Source organism: Dama dama, chromosome 2, assembly GCF_033118175.1.
Source record: "Dama dama isolate Ldn47 chromosome 2, ASM3311817v1, whole genome shotgun sequence".
Taxonomy (NCBI): Eukaryota; Metazoa; Chordata; class Mammalia; order Artiodactyla; family Cervidae; genus Dama; species Dama dama.
This window is the reverse complement of record NC_083682.1, coordinates 27,610,374-27,635,490: the sequence shown is the minus strand read 5'-3', so window position 1 is coordinate 27,635,490 and position 25,117 is coordinate 27,610,374. Positions and strand designations below refer to the sequence as shown.

General features: G+C 38.1%; 1 protein-coding gene across 2 annotated transcripts in view; it reads right to left on the bottom strand.

The window, feature by feature from the left end:
* The window catches only part of NELL1 (neural EGFL like 1), a 1,025,511-nt gene that overhangs the window by 17,900 nt on the left and 982,494 nt on the right, over nucleotides 1-25,117 (bottom strand). For both annotated transcript variants that reach the window (XM_061158429.1, XM_061158435.1), the window contains one exon: nucleotides 18,162-18,355. In XM_061158429.1, coding sequence (XP_061014412.1) covers nucleotides 18,162-18,355 — 194 coding nt within the window. The remainder of the gene's footprint in view (nucleotides 1-18,161; nucleotides 18,356-25,117) is intronic.

Below are 25,117 nucleotides of genomic sequence, written 5' to 3'. Positions count from 1 at the left end.
AGTCTTGTATTCAAGTGGTTTCCTTTGTGTGAGTTCTCACTATTTGATGCTCCCTAGGGTTAGTTCTGTGGTAGTCTAGGGTCTTGGAGTCAGTGCTCCCACTCCAAAGGCTCAGGGCTTGATCTCTGGTCAGGGAAGAATATTCCACAAGTGGTTTGTCATGGCATTAAGTGAGATTAAAACAAATATCCAAAAATGAGAAACCAAAGAAAAACCCCAGACAAATGGCAGTTACAAAATCAGACAAATAATAATTAAAATATCTTGCCTGGAGACTCCCGTGGACAGAGGAGCCTGGTGGGCTACAGTCCATGGGGTCGCAAAGAGTCGGACACGACCGAGCCAAACTTCACTTTCACACAAATATACATATACACCCATAAGCAAAGTCAAAACAGTCCAACAAAAATAAAGTACAGTAGATTGACCAGGTGAACAAAGGAAATTAAAAATTATATTTGCCAGTTAAGAACAAAACTAAGTAAAGCTCAAACTGGAAAACAAAACTAAAGCAAGGTGCCAAGTGGGGAATAAAGCAATGAAAATGAAACTAACAAATAGTTTGAGAGGAAAGAAAGAAAAAAGATATGGAAAGTTAAATGGAGATAGCACTAGAGCCTGTAGACTGTGGGGTAAGGTCAAGTCTTGGGGCCAGAGTGATGATCTCTGGGATAGCTGGCACTTATCATTATTCCATGAGGCCTTTGTCACAGTGTCTCCCCACTCCTCAGTGAGCCATGGCTAATCTCTGCTTTCCCAGGAAACCCTCTAACACGTGCAGGTTGGTCCAGCCAGGTTCCTACTGGGCTTTGTACTGGGTCCTAATGTATGTGAAATCTTCTGTGTGCCCTCCAAGAGTGGAGTCTTTGTTTCTTCCAGTTCTGTGGAGCTCCTGCACTCAAGTCCTGCTGACCTTCAAAAGCAAATGCTCTTGGGATCCCTCGTCCCAATGACAGAGCCTATGGCTAGGGAGCCTGATACAGGCATTCAAACTCTCACTTTTGTGTGAGAACCTCTGTGATATTATTATTTTCCAGCTTCTGGGTTATCCACCCAACACATATGAGATTTGACCATGTCATGAAAGTACCTCTCCTACCATTTCATTTTGGCCTCTTCTTTTTGTTTGAATGTAAAACATCATTTTGTGGGTTCCAGTCTTGTTAATTGTCATTCAATGGTTGGTTATGCTTTTGTTGTTTGTGATAGGAGGTGAGTTCAAGGCCTTCTACTTCACTATCTCCTTTGGAATTGAGGGAATGATTTTAGTTTGGATGCTTGCTCCCTCGTTCTCAGCACGAGCTGGCTGTTATCCCCTTGAAACGGAGTGTGCATGCAGGGGCACTTGTGTGCTCCTGGGATGTTGGGGGCAGCACTTAGTGCCTGCTTGCAGGTCTTGTAGCAGTGGCTGTGGCCAGTGCACTCCCAGGAAAGTGAGGGCAGAGTCTGGTTCATTTCTAATCTCATAGAGTCGTGAATGCAAAAGATGCTTCATATTATTTCAACTTTTAAAAATTTCCCAAGGCTTATTTGTGGCCTAGCATGTGATCTATCCTGGAGAATGTTCCATGTGCACTTGAAAAGAATGCATTTTCTTCTTTGAATGGAATGTTTTATATACATATATCAATTAAATCTATCTGGTCTAATGTGCCATTTAAGGCCTGTGTTTCCTTACTGATTTTCTGACTGGGTGATTTGTCCATTGGTGTAAGTGAGGAGTTAAAGTCCCCTATTGTTATTGTGTTAGTCAATTTATTCATTTATGTTTGTTAACATCTGTCTCATATATATTGAGGTGCTCCAATGTTGAGTGTGTATATTTTCATAATTGTTCTATCTTCTTGGATTGATTCCTTGATCATTATGTAGTATCTTTCTTTGTCTCTTTTAACAGTCCTTATTTTAAAGTCTATTTTGTCTGATATAAGTATTGCTGCTCCAACTTTCTTTTTATTTTCATTTGCATATAATAGCTTTTCCATCCTCTCAAATATATGCCACCTTCTTCAACAGTTTTGAATATTTCCAATCATTGTTTTCATTTACAATCAATTTAACATTTATGTCATGTCAGACTTTGTGCCAACTCTTTTAAATGCATTATCACCTTTAATCCTGATAATTCCATGGAAAAGAAAATTTTATCACCATTTCTCAAATGAGGTAGCTGAATTAGAGAGCTAAAGATAATTTCTCAGTAATGGTCTGACCAAGACAAAGTGAATTGACATTCACGGTCATCTTGTTTTAAGTACTGTAGTTTTTAAAATGCAGCCTGATTGCAATGTTTACTTCCTTACTTACTTTGGTTATATCATAGTGTTGCCCTGTATTGAGATTAATTAAGACAAAATGTCACTAAGTCCTTTTGTGCCTTGTGTGGTTTGTCATTTGGATGCAGGTGTAACACTTGGTGTTTATCCAATTGTATTTCACCTTGTCAGATCCATTTCATTTCTCTGGCCTATCACAATGTTTTCTAAATGCTATGTCTGCCATCCACCACAGTTTTTCATCCTTCAGTTTAGTGACATCTGTAAACTTCATGGAACTGCCCTTAAGGTCTTCATCTACTTTATGGATGACAATGCTGCATAAGACAGAGCTTGCTGAGATATGTTTATTACCAGCTAAAGTAGAAATCTTTAAACATTTTACATTCTTTTATGAAGAATGGAAAGGAGATATACTGGCTACATATATATAAGAAAGTAACAAATTAAAGCATTCTTTACCTCATATGGTATACACGACTCTATTATTAGGAGAAATAAGAAATCAATGTTCAAAATAGTAGGGGATGAGAGATTATATGTACACACATGCATACACATATATATACATGCATACATGTATGTCTTCACATGTTCATAGATAGCATGCATCTCTAGTTAGGCAGGTGAATTGGGTCAGGGAATTCAGCTAGTTTAGACAAAGGAGTGTCCAAATATTAGGAAGTTTTCAATAGACCATTGACTTACAGCTCATATACAATGATTTTAACATATTTGGCTTATATAACCATACCCCACATAACTCTCCTATGGATTTAACAGAAGCGAAGAAAAATAGCTGTGACATGAAACCATTTGGTCAACTCAACTGACCAGACTATTACCCTCCCCAGCCACAGAAGGACCATCTCAGGAACCACATGCTATTCATGAATAACATTAAACACAGGGATAGATTCTTCTGGAAGCAGATACTGTTCAACAGGCAATGAGACCCAATTAGAATGTCAAGTTTCTCCGTGTATGTTGTTTAAAAGAATGAATAAGTGAATAGTCTCCAGAGTTAGTGCAAAAGAAGTTCACATCTCATCAATTATGTGAGAATGCCAAATAAGCCCTCATACTTTAACATGCTTCAGAACAGTAGCTGTGTTCACTCTGGCTTTTCAATTACAGGTTAGCTGTCAAAAATTATCTTCTAATTTTTTAGGGAAATAAGTGGCATATATCACTTTATACATTTGAGTTATAGCATAATGGTGTTTGACATGCATATTTTGTGAAAGGATTACCACAGTTGCTTACACTAACATCCATTTCCTCATTTAGATAAGAAAGAGAGTAAAAACATGAAGAGGTGAAAAGTTCTTTAGATGTTCCATACTAGGATTTACTTTCTTGATAAGTTCCCTTTATATTAGACATTAATGTTAACTATCATGAACTTTTTACTGCCAAATTCAGACTTAAATTGAAGAAAGTAGGGAAAACCACTAGACCATTCAGGTATGACCTAAATCAAATCCCTTATGACTACACAGTGGAAGTGAGAAATAGATTTAAGGGACTAGATCTGATAGACAGAGTGCCTGATAAACTGTGGACGGAGGTTCATGACATTCTACAGGAGACAGGGATCAAGACAATCCCCATGGAAAAGAAATGCAAAAAGGCAAAATGGTTGTCTGAGGAGGCCTTACAAATAGCTGTGAAAAGAATAGAAGCGAAAGCAAAGGAGAAAAGGAAAGATATTCCTATTTGAATGCAGAGTTCCAAAGACTAGCAAGGAGAGATAAGAAAGCCTTCCTCAACGATCAATGTAAAGAAATAGAGGAAAACAACAGAATGGGAAAGACTAGAGATCTCTTCAAGAAAATTAGATACAGCAAGGGAAAATTTCATGCAAAGATGGGCTCGATAAAGAACAGAAATGGTATGGACCTAACAGAAGCAGACGATATTAAGAAGAGGTGGCAAGAATACACAGAAGAACAGTACAAAAAAGATCTTCATGACCCAGATAATCACGATGGTGTGATCACTCACCTAGAGCCAGACATCCTGGAATGTGAAGTCAAGTGGGCCTTAGAAAGCATCACTACAAACAAAGCTAGTGGAGGTGATGGAATTCCAGTTGAGCTATTTCAAATCCTGAAAGATGATGCTGTGAAAGTGCTGCACTCAATATGCCAGCAAATTTGGAAAACTCAGCAGTGGCCACAGGACTGGAAAAGGTCAGTTTTCATTCCAATCCCTAAGAAAGGCAATGCCAAAGAATGCTCAAACTACCACACAATTGCACTCATCTCACACACTAGTAAAGTAATGCTCAAAATTCTCCAAGCCAGGCTTCAGCAATACATGAACTGTGAACTTCCAGATGTTCAAGCTGGATTTAGAAAAGGCAGAGGAACCAGAGATCAAATTGCCAACATCCATTGAATCATCAAAAAAGCAAGAGAGTTCCAGAAAAACAGTTGGTGATGGACAGGGAGGCCTGGTGTGCTGCGATTCATGGGTCGCAAAGAGTCAGACATGACTGAGCGACTGAACTGAACTGAACTGTAAGTTAACTATAGTTGTCATGTTGTACATTACATCCCCAGCACTCATTTATCTTAGAGAAGTTTGTGCCTTTTGACCACCTTCTTTCAATCCCCTTAGCATCCACCCTCCACTTCTATAAGTCTGATCTCTTTTTCTATGTTTTCATTTATTTGGGATTTCTTGATACCACCTCTAACTGAAATCATACAGTGTTTGCCTTTCTCTCTCTGATTTATTTTACTTACCATAATGCCATTAAGGTTCATCTATCATATTGTTGCAAATAGTAGGATTCATTTATTTTTTTCTGGCTGAATAATATAATATTGTAACTACATACCACAACTCTTCATCCATAGTACAACTCCTCATCCATTCATCCACTTATGAACACTTTAATTATTTCTATGTCTTAGCTATTGTAAATAATGCTGCTATGAACATCTGGGTGAACTTATCATTTTCAGTTCATGCTTTCATTTCCTTTGAATATACTCCCAGTAGTAGAACTGCTGGATCATGTGGTAATTTTATTTTTAATTTTTGGGGGATCCTCCATGCTGTTTTTCACAGTGATCATACCAATTCTCAATACTACTAACTGTGCACAAAATTTCCATTTCAAGCCTGTATTTGTTATCTCCTGTCTTTTTGATGATGGCCATTTGAACAGGCATGAGGTGATCTCTCTTTGTGTTCTTAATGTGTATTTCCCTAATGACTAGTGATGTTAATCTTGGGATGTTCTTATTGGACTTCCATACATCTTCTGAGAAATGTCAGGTCCTTTATGCATATTTAGTTGGGTTATTTATTTTTATGCTATTAAGTTGTATGAGTTCTTTATATGTCTTAACCACCCGTTGTCAGATAGATGGTTTACAAATTTTTCTCCTGGCCTGTAGGTTATATTTTCATTTTGAGGATTTCTTTTGCTGTTCATAAATTTTTAGCTTGATGTAGTCCAAATTGTTTATTTTTGAAATTTTGTTGCTTGTGCTTTAGGTATCATATAAAAATATCATTACCCATGACAAGGAACTTTATTCCTATTTTTTCTTCTAAGTGTTTCTTGGTTTAAGATCTTATATTCAAATCCTGAATACATTTTGACTTTTTGTGAATGATATAAAATAGTGGTGCAGGATTTTATTTTTACCTGTGAATATTCAATTATCCCTGCACCATTTTTTATGTGAATAGAAAGTATCTCTTCATTGTTACTTGGAATTATGACATCATCTGTTGCCCCATGGCTTTATTTTGGGGCCATCTGGGAAAACTGATAAAGAGACAGAAACCAAAGGGATTCAGAAGTAATGTTCCCTGAACTCTATGATGAGAACTTCTTTACAAGGGTTTCTCCCCAGATATTCTCCTTGAAAAACAGCTATGGGTAGACAAATATACATTTACACCAAGTTCAGTTGTGGGGTTTTGGTTTTTCGAGCTATACATTAAATAATTTAGAATCAATCACTCTTTGGTTGTAATACAAGGTAAGCAAGTTCATCTTTAATCTTTTTTGGCATCTTGAAAATGGACTGATTGTGTCTGCCTGGACCTCAAGGAAAAATCAGAAGAAACAATCTTTAAATCATTAGAGCTTGGCATTTTGCACAAATGTGTTCATAGGACATGTGTCCATGATGTACTAGAAAATGTCATGCTAGTGCTTTTTCCGTCACACTGTACATCCCAGTGTACATGCAGGGTATAGTAGTGCACAGCCCAGCATACATCCAGCATACAGTATAGGATTCAGGCCAGTGCACATCTGAGTAGATCCAGCGAATATCCAGACACATTGGAGCACATGTGGACACGTCTGGTGTAAGGCCAAGGGCACCTCCCAGTGTATACTGCAGTGTGCAGTCAAGGTATTGTCCAGTGTAAACTCATGTACAGGTCAGGGTCCAGTCCAGTCTCTAGCGTATGTCAGGTGTGGTCCAGTATATGCCCACTGTCTCTTGCCCGTCTTCTCCATGTTCATAAAATCCTATGAATGGCTCTTACAGTCATCCTTACAATAAATGGCAAAGCACAAATAATAGGCTCAAAGAAGGAAGGATAAAACGCACAAAATTGAAGCAAACTGAAAATTGGATTGCTTGACACTGAAGTCTGGTCAGTGGTATGCCAGTGGGGGGGTCTTCTGAGATTACATATACATTTTAGGAGTATTTTTTTCCATTTATGTAAAAACTGCCATTGAAATCTTAATAGGGATCACATTAAAACCAAACGTGCCTTTTGGTAATACTGACATTTTAAAACTATTAATTCTTCCAGTTCATGAATATGGAATATGTTCCCTTTATTAGTGTTTTTAATTTCTTTCATCAGAGCTTTGTAGATTTCAGAGTAGAGCTCTTTCACCTCCTTAGGTAAATTTATTCCTAAGTATTTTATTGTGTTTTATTCTATTATAAATGGGATCAATTTCTTTTTCAGAATATTTACTGTTAGTATACAGAAGTATGACTGAATTTGGTGTGTTAATTTTTAATCTCACGTTTACTGAATTGATTAGATCCTGTAAATTTTGGTTGAGTCTTAGGATTTTTTCTATACAAAATCATGTCATTGGCAAACGGAGACAATTGTACTTCTCCCTTTCCAGTTTTGATATCTATTACTGTTTTTCCACCCTGACGGTTCTGGCTAGGACTTCTTTTACCATACATATAGAGAGGGTGAAAATGAGTACCCTCGTCTTGTTGCTGATCTTAGAAGAAAAGCTTCCAACATTTCAACATTAAGTATGATGTTAGCTGAAGTCTTATGTCATATGTGCCATTTATCATGTTGAAGTATGTTCCTTCGGTGCCTAAATTGCTAAGAGTTTTTACATGAAGAGCTGTTGAATTTAGTCAAATGCTTTTCTGCATCTATTAAGATGTTCATATGGGTCTTTTCTTTAATTATATAAATGTGATGTATCAATTGATTTGCATATGCTGAATCATCTTTGCATCAAAAGGATAATCCCACTTAGTTATGGTGAATGACCACTTTTATATGCTGCTGAATTTTGTTTGCTAGTATTTTATTGAGAATTTTTGCATATATACACATCAAGGATATAGACCTATACTTTTCTTCTGTACTACAGTCAGTCCTGTCCTGGATTTGTTAAAAGGAAAATGCTAACCTTGTGAAAAGATTTTGAAAGTGTTTTCTTTATTTTTTTGGGGAAGAGTTTGAGAAGGACTGGTGTTAATTATTCTTTCCTTCCTTCCTTCCTTCTTCCTATTTTAGTTTAAATATAGTTGATTTACAGCATTATGCTAATTTCAGGTGTACAACAGATTCAGTATTTTGATAAATTATGCTCCACGAAAAGACATTATAAAATCCTGCCATTTACAACAACATGGATGGAGCTAGAGGGTATTATGTATGCTTAGTGAAGTAGGTCAGACAAAATGCTCTGTTATTAATTGTATGTGGAATATAAAAAATAAGCGAGTATAACAAAACAGACTCACAGACAACAAACCAGTAGTTACCAGTGGGGAGAGGGAAGGGCGGTTATAACACAGGGGCAGGGGATTAAGAGATCCAAACTACTGTGTATAAAATAAGCAACAAAGATATATTTTACAACACAGGAAAATATAGCCATTATTTTGTAATAACTTTAAGTAGAGTATAATGTATAAAAATACTGAATTACTATTATACAACTGAAATTAACACAATATTTTATTTCAGTAAAATAAGACACAATGCAACAACTCACATTTTCCCCTATGGATTCTCCACTACTAAATGTTTCTAGAAATAAGAATTCTACCACATGGGAAAATATTTGTTATTATTAACTGATAAATAAAAAATGAGCAAAAGCAAGGAAAAAAAAAAAGAAACACAAAAACACAACCTTAGGGCTTGCACAGCCAACTCCTGACATCAGAAAACACTCTAGACAGGAAGGTACTGATATGGTGCTGGTTAAGTTCTGAGAGCAAAGTAAAGCATTTTTATGAGTAGACTGCAAGATTCTAGAAATCTAACTCTACTCTAGCCCCAGGCACAGGCTGACTCACCCCTGGCCTTCATTTTCGGAATAAGTGCTATGCTGAGAACTGTAGGGCTTTATTGTTAGCTCTTTGCAGAGTGGGTTAGTCTCTCCTTACTTGAAGGAAATGCAAGAATCTTTTAGTTTCCCTACTATAGCCCCCTTCCTCAGTTTCTGGGTGAAGGCTTATATGAGACCAGATCAAATGGCCGGTAATCTAGACAATTTCAAGGTAAGAGTCTCCCACATTGTACCCAACTTCTTTGTTGCCATAACTATTGGGCCCTGACTGTAATATGACATTGTGGGTGATGGGTTATGAACATGCATTTCCCAAACCATCCCTCTAATTCCCAGAAAAACTCCAGTTCTAGTTTTGCATAGTATTACACTTAGTTTCAGGATGAATGCTTTTTCTTTTTTAATTCACCTTCCTTTTAAATTAAACAAAAATAACAAGAAAAACAAAAAACCTTCTGAATGAAGCACAGAAATGAAATCTGGCCTTTAAAGCTTTTCTCTTTCTCCTGCTGGATTTTTCAACTACAAATGACAGTAGTCTAACCAGTCAATCTGATCACATGGACCACAGCCTTGTCTCACTCAATGAAACTATGAGCCATGCCACGTAGGGACACTCAAGACGTATGGGTCATGGTGGAGAGTTCTGACAAAATGTGGTCTACTGGAGAAGGGAACGGCAAGCCACTTCAGTATTCTTGCCTTGAGAACCCCATGAACAGTATGAAAAGGCGAAAATATAGGACACTGAAACATGAACTCCCCAGGTCAGTAGGTGCCTTATATGCTACTGGAGAAGAGTGGAGAACTAACTACAGAAAGAATGAAGAGACGGAGCCAAAGCAAAAACACCACCCAGTAGTGGATGTGACTGGTGATGGAAGGAAAGTCTGATGCTGTAAAGAGCAATATTGCATAGGAACCTGGAGTGTTAGGTCCATGAATCAAGGCAAATTGGAAGTGGTCAAACAGGAGATGGCAAGAGTGAATGTCGACATTTTAGTAATCAGTGAACTAAAATGGACTGAAATGGGTTAATTTAACTCAGATGACCATTATATATATGACTGGGCAAGAATCCCTTAGATGAAATGGAGTAGTCCTCATAATCAACAAAAGAATTCAAAATGTAGTACTTGGTTGTAATCTCAAAAACAACAGAATGATCTCTGATTGATTCCAAGGCAAACCATTCAATATCACAGTAATCCAAGTCTATGCCTCGATCAATAATGCTGAAGAAGCTGAAGTTGAATGGTTCTATGATAAAGACCTACAAGACCTTCTAGAAGTAACACCCAAAAAAGATGTCCTTCTCATCACAGGGGACTGGGATGCAAAAGTAGGAAGTCAAGAAATGCCTGGAGTAACAGGCAAATTTGGCCTGGGAGTACAGAATGAAGCAGGGCAAAGGCTAATAGAGTTTTGCCAAGAGAATGCACTGGTCATAGCAAACACCCTTTCAACAACACAAGAGATGACTCTGCACATGGACATCACCAGATGGTCATCACCGAAATCAGATTGATTATATTCTTTGCAGCCAAAGATGGAGAAGCTCTATACAGTCAGCAAAAACAAGACAGGGAGCAGACTGTGGCTCAGATCATGAACTCCTTATTACCAAATTCAGACTTAAATTGAAGAAAGTAGGGAAAACCACTAGACCATTCAGGTATGATCTAAATCAAATCCCTTACGATTACACAGTGGAAGTGACAAACAGATTGAAAGGATTACACCTGATAGAGTGCCTGAAGAACTATGGGCAGAGGTTCATGACGTAAAGGAGGCAGTGATCAAGACCATCCCCAAGAAAAAGAAATGCAAAATAATTGTCTGAGTAGGCCTTATAAATAGCTGTGAAAAGAAGACAGGTGAAAGGCAAAGGAGAAAAGGAAACATATACCCATTTGAATGCAGAGTTCCAGAGAATAGCAAGGAGAGATAAGAAAGCCTTCCTTAAGGATCAATGCAAAGAAACAGAGGAAAACAATAGAATGGGAAAGACTAGAGATCGCTTCAAGAATATTAGAGAAACCAAGGTAACTTTTCATGCAAAGATGGGCTCGATAAAGAACAGAAATGGTATGGACCTAACAGAAGCAGAAGATATTAAGAAAAGTGTTAAGAAAACACAGAACTATACAAAAAAGATCTTCATGACCCAGATAACCATGATGGTGTGATCACTCACCTAGAGCCAGACATCCTGGAATGTGAAGTCAAGTGGGCCTTAGGAAACATTACTAAGAACAAAGTAGTGGAGGCGATGGAATTCCAGTTGAGCTATTTAAAATCCTAAAAGATGATGCTGTGAAAGTGCTGCGCTCTATATGCCAGCAAATTCGGAAAACTCAGCAGTGGCCACAGGACTGGAAAAGGTCAGTTTTCATTCCAACCCCAAAGAAAGGCACTAACAAAGAATGGTCAAACTACTGCACAACTGCACACATCTCACATGGTAGCAAATTAATGCTCAAAATTATCCAAACCAGGCTTCAACAGTACATGAACCATGAACTTCCAGATGTTCAAGATGGATTTAGAAAAGGCAGAGGAACCATTTCAAAGAGATCAAATTGTCAATATCCGTTGGATCATCAAAAAACCAGGAGAGTTTCAGAAAAACATCTACTTCTGCTTTATTGACTATGCCCAGGGCTTTGACTGTGTGGATCACAACAAACTGTGGAAAATTCTTAAAGACATGAGAATACCAGACCACCTGTCCTGCCTCCTGAGAAATCTGTATGCAGGTCAAGAAGCAACAGTTAGAAATGGACATGGAACAAAAGACTGGTTCCAAATCGGGAAAGGAGTACATCGAGGCTGTATATTATCACCCTGCTTATTTAACTTATATGCAGAGTACATCATGAGAAATGCTGCACTGGATGAAGCGCAAGTTGGATTCAAGATTACCGTGAGAATTATCAATAACCTCAGATATGCAGATGACACCACTCTTACAGCAGAAAGCAAAGAAGAACTAAAGAACCTCTTGATGAAAGTGAAAGAGGACAGTGAAAAAGTTGACTTAAAACTCAATGTTGGGAGCCACTGGGGTGTGCCCAAACCGTGACAAGGTCATGGGACGAGAGAGGAACCTTCAAGGCAGCTCTTCCTCACTCGGGGCTGCCCCAGGGGCCCAATATGTCCCCTTGGGAGCCGCTGGGACGAGAAAGGAATCTGCAAGGCAGCTCATCCCCTTGAGGTTGTCCTGGGGGCCTGGTATGTCCCTTTCTTCTGTCTTACTGTTGTTGGGCTTTCTATTAATTTTTGGAAATATAATATATAGTAATAAGGCCTCGCTGGAAAAGTCCAAGCCTTTTTGGAAATGCTCATGATTGCTCTGGCTCAGGACATGACCATAAACATCAAGTCAGAAAAGAAAAGGCCACAGGTATAGTTTGGCTGCCTGCTTAAAAGATTATAATGTTCTAGAATAGAAAAAAGTAGTGGCATTTAGATTTAGAAGTAGATATACTGCTTTAGCTTACTTGCTCCTTGGTTGAGAGGGTTTTCATTATTGCTATTTCTTTGTTGCTATTTGTTCATTGATTCCCTTTCTTTAAACAACATGGGATATTATGGGTATTTTTGTAGAGTTAGGAAATGGGGTACATAGGATTTCAATAGAAGATTTATATTAACCAGCTTCACTGCCATTATCTCACTATTAATAGAGGTGTTTTTGCGGTTTCAGGTAAAGAAAAATATCGGGGTTTTCACATGGTACTATTCTCAGAAATGTCAAACATGTTACTGTGACCCTTCCCATGTATTGTTTTATTGTCCAAGGAATTTACACTATACCTGAGATTTGTAGAACATTGTGTTGTTAGAATGAAAATGTTAGGCCATTGAGGCAAGAAGACTATGTACGGGACATTTAAGAAAAAACCCTGTAATTGGAAACGTTCTAGATGAATGCATAGGGGAAAAACATGGGAAAGAAAAATATTGATAGGAGCACGAAACCAATATCTGATGCAATATGTGGTGACTTAAGGGGGAGGTAATGTTCATTCTATAAAAACTGAGGTATCCTAAAAATTTAAAAAAGCTACCTCTTCTACACAACCTTCTGTGTGTGTGTGTCTTCTTCGCCAATGCCACTCATCCCTTGGGTATTCCTGGACCCCCCCCCCCCCCAACAACTCAACATTCAGAAAACTAAGATTGTGGCATCTGGTCCCATCACTTCATGGAAAATAGATGGGGAAACAGTGGATACAATATTTTCTTGGGCTCCAAAATCATGGTAGATGGTGACTACAGACATGAAATTAAAAGATGCTTGCTCCTTGGAAGAAAAGCTATGACTAATCTAGACAGTATATTAAAAAGCAGAGACATTACCTTGCTGACAAAGATCCATCTAGTCAAAGCTATCTTTTTTCCAGTAGTCATGTATGGCTGTGAGAGTTGGACTATAAACAAAGCTGAGTGCCAAAAAATTGATGCCTTTGAACTGTGGTGTTGGAGAAACTCTGAGTGTCTCTTGGACTGCAAGTAGATCCAAGCAGTCCATGCTAAAGGAAGTCAGTGCTCAATATTCATTGGAAGGACTGATGTTGAAGCTGAAACTCCAATACTTTGGCCAGCTGATGCGAAGGACTGACTCATTGGAAAAGACACTGATGCTGGGAAAGGTTGCAGGAGGAGGAGAAGGGGACGACAGAGGATGAGATGGTTGGATGGCATCACCAACTCAATGGACATGAGTTTGAGTAATCTCCAGGAGTTGGTAACGGACAGGGAGGTCTGGCATTTTGCAGTCCATGGGGTCGCAAAGAGTCAGACACGACTGAGCGACTGAACTGAACTGATGAGGGTAGCAGTGGTAGGTAAGGGTGTAGGTATGGGAGCAACTGTAAATCCTGTCTCTACTTGTCACTGGCACCTCAATTCTTTTTATCCAGGAAAATCTGCAGCTAAGTTTACAACACACCACTCTGAAGTTTCTTTTTCACCTATATTATACGGACACACATTGCCACAGTGACTGAGGGACATAATTGGTCAGGACCATCATTTTACTTCTGTGTTACTTACCCTGTGATCTTACCTCTCTATTGCTCGTCCAGGTTCTCACCTTTAGTTTCCTGAATCTTTACTTCAGTCTAAGTAGTATCTCTGCATTTAGTTTTGATCTCCCCAGTCTGTCCATCATGCTATTAATCAGACTATGATTAGGCCATATTAGTCCTAAATGAAAAAAATCTCTCATGATCCTCAGCTGCTCACAGGATAAAGTCTACATTCCAAAGCCTGACTCTATCCCCATCCTTTATCTCCAGGCTCATCACCTCTTATAACCTTCTCACCCTCTTCTTGCTCCTGATAGTCTAATCTCATCATTCACTTTATATTTCCTTTAATATATATTGTTATGCTTCTGCTTCTTTGTTCTTGCTTTTCCTTCTATTTGGAATTCACTTTCCCCACATCTCTACTTGGATAAATTTCTCATACTTTAAGAATGTATTCAAAGGTCACCTGCTCTGTGAAATCATTCCCTATTCCTTTCTTCATTCTACCAGAATAAAGCATACTTCTTTTTCCTAAGTTCCCACAACAAATAAATTGTTCATGACTCTACCATAACATGACAGGTGGTTAATTGTGTATCCATTTCCCCATTCATCTCCATGATCATCAATATAAATGTAACCATTCATACTAAAATGCTACATTTTCTGGAAACTAATAAACTTGAGACCTCTCTATCTTTCCATGTAGTGCAGATAGAAAATAAAAGGTATCTCCATTAGGTCCATGACAAATTTATGAAAGGAAAAGCCACAAATGGCTATCTATGAAAAGAAATTGGGCTATAAGTTAAGATTTAGGGATGAAGCCTAAAGAGAGAACCATTTTTCACTCTGGGTTTCTGATCTGGAGGAACATGCATCCCCCAAATTAGGCAATTATTCTGTGCCTAATCACTTTAGTGGTCTTAAGGTGCACACAAGCATTGTCATTGTCAAGGAGGTACATTTCACCTAAATAGAACCCACGTCCATTTGTGCTAGCTTAGCTTTATCACTGAACTCCATTCAGCTGTGGATATGTTGCAAGGCCTCCTTTTCAATTGACATGAGACATTAGCTAACCTGATGTACTGATTCTCAAGGATGAAAGAACTCTGACCTTGCTTCATTCAACAGTATGCCTAGACCTGTGGCTGGCTTTTGTGATTCTGCTTGTGTGATTTGTTTGTATTTGAATTGGAAACATCCAGAATATGATTAAAAAGCCAGCATTTCATAACTTAACCTTGATTTTACTTCTTAGCCTCTAAGATGATGCCATAATAATACTTCAACTACATGCTTAACTACTGGAAATATTTCTTATTAAATCAGAATAGACTACTTACAACTGAAAATAGTGGAAACAAAGGGGATTACAAATAAGTTCATTTTTGGGAAGATGATCTATGGAATTTGACTCAGGCATCTTGGTTCAGCTCCTAAAACCAGTTCTCCTTTCATTCTACAACCTCTTGCAAGCTGTGCTATACATGGGTAATTTTTATTTTTTAAAAGACTATGTAACAAGCTCTGCTCAGTACTTTATTCATACAGGAGGGGTAATGGAGGTACATTATATTAAGAGAATAAGACGACAGGGTTTGTTCCTTTCCTGTGGCAGTATCAGTCTAATTCCCAGAAGTCATCAGAGATACTTTAGGAGTCAGAGCAGCATAAATCAACTGTCTGCTAGATTATTAGTACAGCCAATTAATGAGGTTTTGGAAAAATTGTAATGATTGCTAAGTGTCCTACTTTATTATGGACTTAAATAAAACAACAACTGAAAAATAACTTTTAGTTTCATATTGGTCAAGACTCAGCTAAAATCCCTTGCCTGTTCTAGGTATCAGGGACATAGAAAGCCTTATAAATAGTATGGGGCCAGGTTGTGAGCCTCCATAAAGGTTTAGTAAAACAATAATTTCTAGAATAGAATAAGTAAAGGAATTCATCTTCATTTTGCTGGCTGAATTGTCAACCTCTCTCATAAGCCTTTCTCAGCCACTCTAACCCAAAATAAGCTTTTCCATCTCTCAGAAACTTTTGCTCTGAGGCAGTGCCACATACTTAAATATTGTACTTTATAACCTGAAGACTGCTTGAGGGAATGTCCTTACATAGTCATTACAATAGTAGTGAGTTGAGCATTGAGCTCAATCCAGTTGGGTTGACTGATTACTTAATTGGTTTTATAAATATCAACAGATGTCATATATAGAGTTACAGGACATGTAGCAAAATGAGAAAACTAAGATTTGGAGCAAACAAGTAAACTTCAAATCCCAGCTTACAAATTTATATCTTGTGATATTAAGTGCACATTACTTGCCCTAAAACTTAGAAGCTCAGTTTGTCTTTCAGAGTCATGCTATATTAAATGGGATGCTGTTTGTAAGTTATAGGATGCTTGGACCTGAATGTCCATTGACAGAGGAATGAATAAAAAAGATGTGGTACTTACATACAATGGAGTATGACTCAGCCATTAAAAAGAATGAAATAATGCTATTTGCAGCAACATGAATGAACCTAGAGATCATCAAACCAAGGGAAGTAAATCAGACAAAGAGAAATATCACATGCTATCCCTTATATGTGGAATCTAAAAAGAAATGATACATATGAACTTATTTACAAAACAGAAACAGACTCACAGACTTAGAGAATGAACTTATGGTTACCAGCAGGGAAGGGCTGGGGAAAGTGATATTAGGGAGTTTAGGATCAATATGTACATAATGGTATATTTAAAATCAATAACCGATAGTGACGCACTATATAGCACAGGGAACCCTGCTCACTGCTATGTGGCAGCCTGGACAGGATGGGAATTTAGGGAAGAAAGGATACATGTATGGCTGAGTTGTTTCACTGTGCATCTGAAACTATCACAACATTGTTAATCAGCTATACTCCAATGTAAAATAAAAAGCTGAAAAAAGATGACAGATTTTGATTAAAATAAATAATAATGTGCTAGGAGAAAAGACAAATATAACACACTAAAAGTATTTGTAACCTATAGAACAATACATGACTAATAAAAAATTTCAGGATGCTTGGTATATGGGAGGTACTTAACGACTGGGAGCAATGGACCTAAGTCTAAGTATGGGGAACTAGGTTTATATACACTGGAGAAGGAAATGACAACCCACTCCAGTATACTTGCCTGGGAAATCCCATGGATAGAGGAGCCTGGCGGGCTAGAGTCCCTGGGTTCTCATAGAGTTGGACATGACCTAGCTACTAAACAACAACAACAAAGTTGTTTATATACAAGGAAGAATGCCGTTATGGAGTAAAGATCTAAACACTTAGTAATACAACTTTCCTAAATATGTGCCCCAGGTCTGGAGGTGTGACAGACTTGAAGGCAGGTGAGTGAACTGGGTGACTTTTCAAGGTTCATTTCTACTCTGTTTCCAGGGAGCACGCTGGGTTTATCAGGAGACCAGCCCTCTACAAGGCTACTAAGCAAGTAACTTCTCACAGTTCCCATGTCCACAAAGCCAAAGATTAAACAGTCTCATCCAAACAGACATAAAAATACAATGTAAGAGCTACAGAAAACGTAATATCAAAGGAAACTGAATAGGCAAGATCAACAAAAGAAGAAATAAAGCACAAGGAAATCAAACACTTTAACAGGCCCATTTTGCAAAGCATAAAGCAAAACTAATCGATGACAGAATTTTATTTTCATAAGCATTAAACTCACTTCCAAACAAATTAATGTAAGGAATTAGCCAGCACTGAGCACGACAAAAAGACATCCTTTACCAGACAACCTTGTACCATCATTCTCATGTGTTTACAATGTGTCAGAGGTTCACCTGTCTCTGGCCACTACAAGCCTCTGAGCCTTGCTGTTCTAGATGACGTCACCAGAAGAGTGAGCAAGTTCATGCAGGCCATCATTTTGGGGAAAGAGAAGTTTTAATCAGCAAGACTGTAAAAGTAGGAGATGAGGGCTCATTAAAGCTCTCACCCAACCAACCTTAAAGGCACTGCCGGCTCTCAGTAGGGGGACTCACTGGCTTCTCTGCCCTGCTGCCCCTGTGTTCAGCAGTCTCTTAGCAACCCCTACACCTCACCTCATTCCCAGCAAGTCTGCCTGCCACCCAGCATCATCATTAGCTGTAGTGGAGATTAGAACTGAATCCTTTTCAGGAACCACAGGAGACCCATGAATCACCAACCAGGTGGAAACAGATGGGGAGGGAGAGCAGAGGGGGAAGGAGAGAAAGAGCAGTGACAGTTTCCACCGCACCACACCAGCCTCACCTTGCAGGAACAGACGGAACACCTGTCTTCTTTCAGAGTCCACACCTGCCCGTTGCGCTTCAGCCCTCCTTCATGGGGGCAGTCACCAGAGCAGGAGGGCCCGGAGGGACAGAGGCAGTCGAAGCCCCCTGCCAGGTTGATGCAGGCAGAATCATTCCAACAGGTATGGGTTCTTAAGGCACATTCATCAATGTCTGCAACAGAGAAAGCAGGGAGCTTTAGACTCTAGCCAAGATGATTACTAGAAAGTCATAATCACTGCTGTAACACTAGTTACCATCATTGAGTGTTTGCTTGTGTTAAGTACTGTGCCAAGCTCTTCACGTGCCTGATCTCCTTTACTCGGCACAGAAGCTCTGTGTAGGACAATCTGTTCTTATCTCTAGTTGGAAAATGATGGAGCTGAGGCTCCTGTAAGTTAAATAGCATGCCCACTGTCATATAGCTAATAAGTGGCCAGTCTGGGATTCAAACCCATAGCTGTCAGGCTCTGATTACTGAATTATTCAGTAGCAATCCTGAACTGGTTTTAGGAGATCCTCAAGAACTATACCATCCAGAGGCAATAAATACTGCTAATTCATTAACAGTGTGGAGACACCCCATGGAGATCTGGGTCATTTACAAAAGGTGTGAATAGATGAGCCACTGAGTAGGAACAAGTGAGCAATGAGGGCAATCCTGAGCCAATTAGACTGCCCCCAGATCCTGGGGCCAACGATGAAAGAAAAGGAAATAATTCTTAGAGGATGCCTTGCCTAATCAAAAACTCACCACCTTAATGACTAGCAGCATTTTTGCTCACATAAGAAAACACTTTCTAACACCATACACAAAAATAAACTCAAAATGGATTAAAGATCTAAGTGTAAGACCAGAAACTATAAAACTCCTAGAGGAGAACATAGGCAAAACACTCTCCGACATAAATCACAGCAAGATCCTCTATGACCCACCTCCCAGAATATTGGAAATAAAAGCAAAACTAAACCAATGGGACCTAATGAAACTTAAAAGCTTTTGCACTACAAAGGAAACTATAAGTAAGGTGAAAAGACAGCCCTCAGATTGGGAGAAAATAATAGCAAATGAAGAAACAGACAAAGGATTAATCTCAAAAATATACAAGCAACTCCTGCAGCTCAATTCCAGAAAAGTAAATGACCCAATCAAAAAATGGGCCAAAGAACTAAACAGACATTTCTCCAAAGAAGACATACAGATGGCTAACACACACATGAAAAGATGCTCAACATCACTCATTATTAAAGAAATGCAAATCAAAACCACAATGAGGTACCATTACACGCCAGTCAGGATGGCTGCTATCCAAAAGTCTACAAGCAATAAATGCTGGAGAGGGTGTGGAGAAAAGGAAACCCTCTTACACTGTTGGTGGGAATGCAAACTAGTACAGCCACTATGGAAAACAGTGTGGAGATTCCTTAAAAAACTGGAAATAGAACTGCCATATGACCCAGCAATCCCACTTCTGGGCATACACACTGAGGAAACCAGAGCTGAAAGAGACACGTGCACCCCAATGTTCATCGCAGCACTGTTTACAATAGCCAGGACATGGAAGCAACCTAGATGCCCATCAGCAGATGAATGGATAAGGAAGCTGTGGTACATATACACCATGGAATATTACTCAGCCGTTAAAAAGAATTCATTTGAATCAGTCCTAATGAGATGGATGAAGCTGGAGCCCATTATACAGAGTGAAGTAAGCCAGAAAGATAAAGAACATTACAGCATACTAACACATATATATGGAATTTAGAAAGATGGTAACGATAACCCTATATGCAAAATAGAAAAAGAGACACAGAAGTACAGAACAGACTTTTGAACTCTGTGGGAGAAGGTGAGGGTGGGATGTTTCAAAAGAACAGCATGTATACTATCTATGGTGAAACAGATCGCCAGCCCAGGTGGGATGCATGAGACAAGTGCTCAGGCCTGGTGCACTGGGAAGACCCAGAGGAATCGGGTGGAGAGGGAGGTGGGAGGGGGGATCGGGATGGGGAATACGTGTAAATCTATGGCTGATTCATATCAATGTATGACAAAACCCACTGAAATGTTGTGACGTAATTAGCCTCCAAGTGATAAAAAAATTAAAAAAAAAAAAAAGAAAACATCTTGAGGCTACAGCTGAGGTATGGCATGAATTCTGAAGAAAGACACCATATATTTTGCTGTTTTTCATTGACAGTCAAGTATGGAAGAAACACATAAATAAAGTAGCTCTCCTAGACATTCAGAGCTCTAGTGGCCTTAGCATCTCAAACACACAGCTGTCCATCCCTGGTTGGAGCCCTTTTCCTGAACAGATTCCATCACAAGCCAGCAAATTCCATCTTTGAATAACTCTTTCAGAAATGTCTTCATTAAATTGAAATAAAATATATTATTTAGTAACTTCTACCTAGGCACCAGTTCTGAAATCACTCAAGGAAAGCCTACTTGATTTTTCTTATGACAGTCTTTAAAGTATTTGTATTTGAAAACATGAGCCATTTGTCTGTCAGGTCATTTGTCTTCTCCATTGATTAATCTACTGACAAGCCCTTCAAATATCTTTCAGGTGACAATGTTGATTTCAACATATTTTTACCAAAAGTCTGCTCTGCACCAGGGTTTTTTGCACACTGGTACTATAAATGTTGACAGTGACTTAAAGATGCTGTCCTCATGAAAGTGATAAGGAGGAACACAGCAGTATATATAAAACTGGTGGCAGGCTACTAATTGGTAGGCTTGACTCCTACTGTAGGTGAGAATAACAGTATAAATTAACTTACTCTTCACACTAAAATCCATCTTAATTGTAGGCATTTTTTTAAAGAATTATGGAACTAAGTTGCACACAAAAAGTAACTATAAGTGGCATTTCCCCCTTAAGTACTCAAAGTAAAAATGTGCTCAGAGACATAAAATCAATTTTACTGCTATTTTATGTATTAATGTATTTATGTATTAATAATTCTGCTATTATTTATATTTTATATTTATATATATATATATATATATATCTCAAAGTTTTTCAGAGTTCTTTTTCACAAGTCATGTCATATGATTATAGGATGGAAATAGTTATTTTCAGTCTACAAAAGAAGAACTAAGTTACAGAGATGGCTAAATGGTCACACAGCTGGTATCTGTTAGAGCAAAGACTGGGTTGGGTCTTTCAAAAGGTATACTTCAGTTCTTTCCACCAAACTGTGCCAACTCAATGCCTAAAGTCTTCTTTAAGCATACTAGAATAGTCTGTGGTTTTATCTACTAATTTGCCCTCTAGACATTGCAGTTCTTTCTCAAGGATAAAATCTTGTACGGTCCCTTTTCAGCATTTTTAGTTGAAATTCAGAGAATATGGTATAATTAGTTTGCTAGAATTTTAAAACAATAGTGACTTTAATAACAATGAGAAACAATGACCTATCTTCCCTTACTGACTATATGCACTACATTGGTATAAAACTTGGCTTTATAGCCACAGTACAAAGTGGAAGATGTTAAGGAATTCCAACAATATGTCTAGAAACTAGTTCATTATAAGATTTATTTTTTTATCTTTGTTCTACCAATTGTAGCCTCAGTCAAAACATTGACTTAATGAATAATTATTCCTCCTTTAACATTTGTGGAAATGATTCTAAATTATGCTATCTAGATTCCAAGTCAACTACATCAGACCTTAATTACTTCTTCATTACTCCTGGATAACACATGACCCTATGGTGCTCCCGCCTAGAAGCCTTTCTCATCATCCCAGTCTTTTTTCTCTAATTCTTCACAACAAAAAGTAGCAATGAATGCAGGAGTCAGGTCACACATGTTTGAAACCAAACTCTTCCAATTAATTGGTGCTTATTATGTACTGGTCATTTTGTACATTACACTGTGTATCCTTGGTCACATTATTTAGTCTTTCTGACCTTCAATTATCAACTGTACAAAACCATACCCACCTACTCTATAGTCTTTTGAAGGTAAAAACATAGATAACATAATAAGTACTCAAAAATATTTGTTTATTTAATGAATATAAATGATTAAGACCAACTTCAAGCCCTACTTTCTCAGTTAAGTATCTTCGAATATGATTATAGTTTAGAGTGATTATTCACCCTCTCTGAACACTAATTGCAATGATACTTAGTGGTACATGGTTTACTGTTTAGATACATGCTATCTTGGAACAATACTAAAGTGATATTTTTTGCATTATTCTCCTACATTTTTGCTGAAAGTAACAGAACAGTGTCTTATACTTCTCTCATCACATTTATAATCTGGTTTGTATGTCTGGAGATAGAGATAGAGAGTAAATTGATGATAGCTAGCTAGGTAGGTGGCTCATCACTTATATAATCATAAAAATAAAACTCAGGTTTCTTTGAACTCAATTCTGATTTTCATATTTCTCACCAGGACTATTGCATTAGCTTCCTAGCTGGTATATACTGAGTTCAGCTACTTTTCACTCTAATTCAGTGATTTTTTTATTGTGGGCAAAATATAAATATTTGGAGAGCTTTTAAAAAGTACTGATGTTTTCTCGTGGTGGCTCACCACTAGAAATGGGCTTAATTGGCAATTTAGGATCTAGACATCTGGGCTCTGTTCAGCCAGAGGAGAATCATTGCTGTAAATAGCTCTACAGGGTAGGGGTGTTGTATTAAAAAGCAAACCTGTTCATATCATTCCTCTGCCACATCTCTGTGGATCTCTGATGCTTCTAATAGAACATTCAGTCTCCTAGGTATACACATAAGCCTTGGTTTGGCACTTCAGTTGTTACCTCCTGTCTCTTCCCCTTTCTCTTCAAAAGCAACGGTGACCCACAAACAGTCCATGATGTTTCCTCTGCCTGTGCCTTGGAACATGCCTTTTCTAATTATGGGAGTCCTTCCCTGCCCATCCTTATCTCTGTTTCTTAGCCTACATGGAATGGGTGGGGTGTAAATTAATTGAAAAGGTAACCTTTTCCCTTTCCTGTCTGCTATCTTGACTCTCGTGCATTCTTCAAAATCAAGACCCAGCATCACCATCCCTCATTCTGCGAGACGGTCACTATTGGCGTTTTAGTTTCTCTGTACCTTGCTCTGTACCCTTGCATTCATCTCTTGGGAGTTATATTTTAATATACCCATGGCTTCATAGGTAGATGGTGAGCTCATTGAGGGCAAGAACTAAATCTTTTCCTCATTATGAAGTGCCAAAGAATATACTTTGGATGTGCAATGTATTTATTTAACTTCCAGGCAAGAATACCGGAGTGGGTTGCCATTTCCTCCTCCAGGGGATCTTTCCAACACAGGGATTGAACCTGCATCTCCTACATTGGCAATCGACTTCTTTACCACTGCACCGCTGGGAAGCCCATGTAACTTACCTAAATCCAAGAATTTTACAGACCAATACAAGTATAAATAACTGCTTTGCCAAAAGTTAGTCTTTGGTGTGTTCAATAAGCATGAGGCATAACCACGACCCTTCTCTTCAGGGAACACATCTTATTGTTGACTTTTCATCTGGGAAAGCTCTTGGGTCTAGTTCAAAATACAATAAATACAGAAAGCAATAACCACGCTGAAATAGGAAAGCCACCTTTCCTCTTCCCTCCATATCCCAGTTTCCTGTCAAATGCTTAAGGGAACAATGGCAGAGAAAGACCTATCAACAAATCACCCCAGGAACCGTCTGGAAGATTAATTTCAACAGAACTACAATGGCAACAAAAGGATCTTTAACTTTTTAATTTTTGAGGTCTCCTCAAAAATACTCTCTAAATTGGCAATTAATGCCCGGCTAGAGCATGCTTTTTTTAACATTTGGTTATTTTGCATTTAAGAAAGCTACAAACATATTGGCAGTGTTTTCCTCTCGTAAATTAAGAAACCTGAGCAAAAAGATGAATACACCTAGGGGTGTACAATAAAAACAGGGTGCAAAACCTGGATTTGCTTTTGCTGCTCCAGAATGAATGGATTTCACAGTTGAATATAGGACCATATTGCCTACAGAGTTCCATGTAATTGCTTTACTTATGACACAGAAATCTAATTCTGCTTCCATGCAATTTAACAGATTTATGGAAAGCCAGATGTTAGCAATTATGGAAACTGACATTATTCATATTCTTGGTAATACAGACCTGTTTGCTCTGCACAAAGCCAACTTAATCTATTATACATATCCCAAGGCATCCAAAGGAAAGAGGCACCCTATTTACATATTGCAACTGTTGTTCTCTGCTGAGCAAACACAAAGACAGTCACCCATGATACTTACCCAAATCATCAGACAGGCCTCCAATGACAAAGAGGCAATGAAACAAAATTCAGGCAAAATATTCCATACACAAATCTATAATCATTAAAATGTACTTGTTTTTTTTTCTTAGTCTAAGTAATGTCTGTCTGTGATTTCCTTTTGTTTTTCCCTGTAAATTCATTACTTAAAATGCTCCATGCTAATACGAGAACATTTTCAAAAAAAATCGCATGGCTAAGCTTACATTAGAACTAATTTTCCTGCATTGACAGTTTCACAATTTCTGAAAGTTGTTATTAATGTACTCAATTTTGCTTTAAAAAATCTAGTTGTGCCTAGACAGTCTGCTTTGTTCTTTAATGTGAAGTTATGTTACTTGCACTTGAAAAAAAAAAAAAAACTATTCAGAGATGTTTATATCAGTAGCAATCAAACCAATCCTAACCTAGCGCCAAACAATTTTCCTAGCTTTCCAAAAAAAAAAAGGCTCTATGGAAATTTTAATATTGTAACAACTGTAGTGGTACCTGCCTCAGGAGCTGAAACTTCTACAAGTTGATTTCAGAGATCAAGGGAAATATTTTTTCCAATGGTTTGGTACCATTAAGACAGAGGAATGACCTTTGTCATTACCCCATCTTCTTCCTTGAATAACTTCTGCAACACAT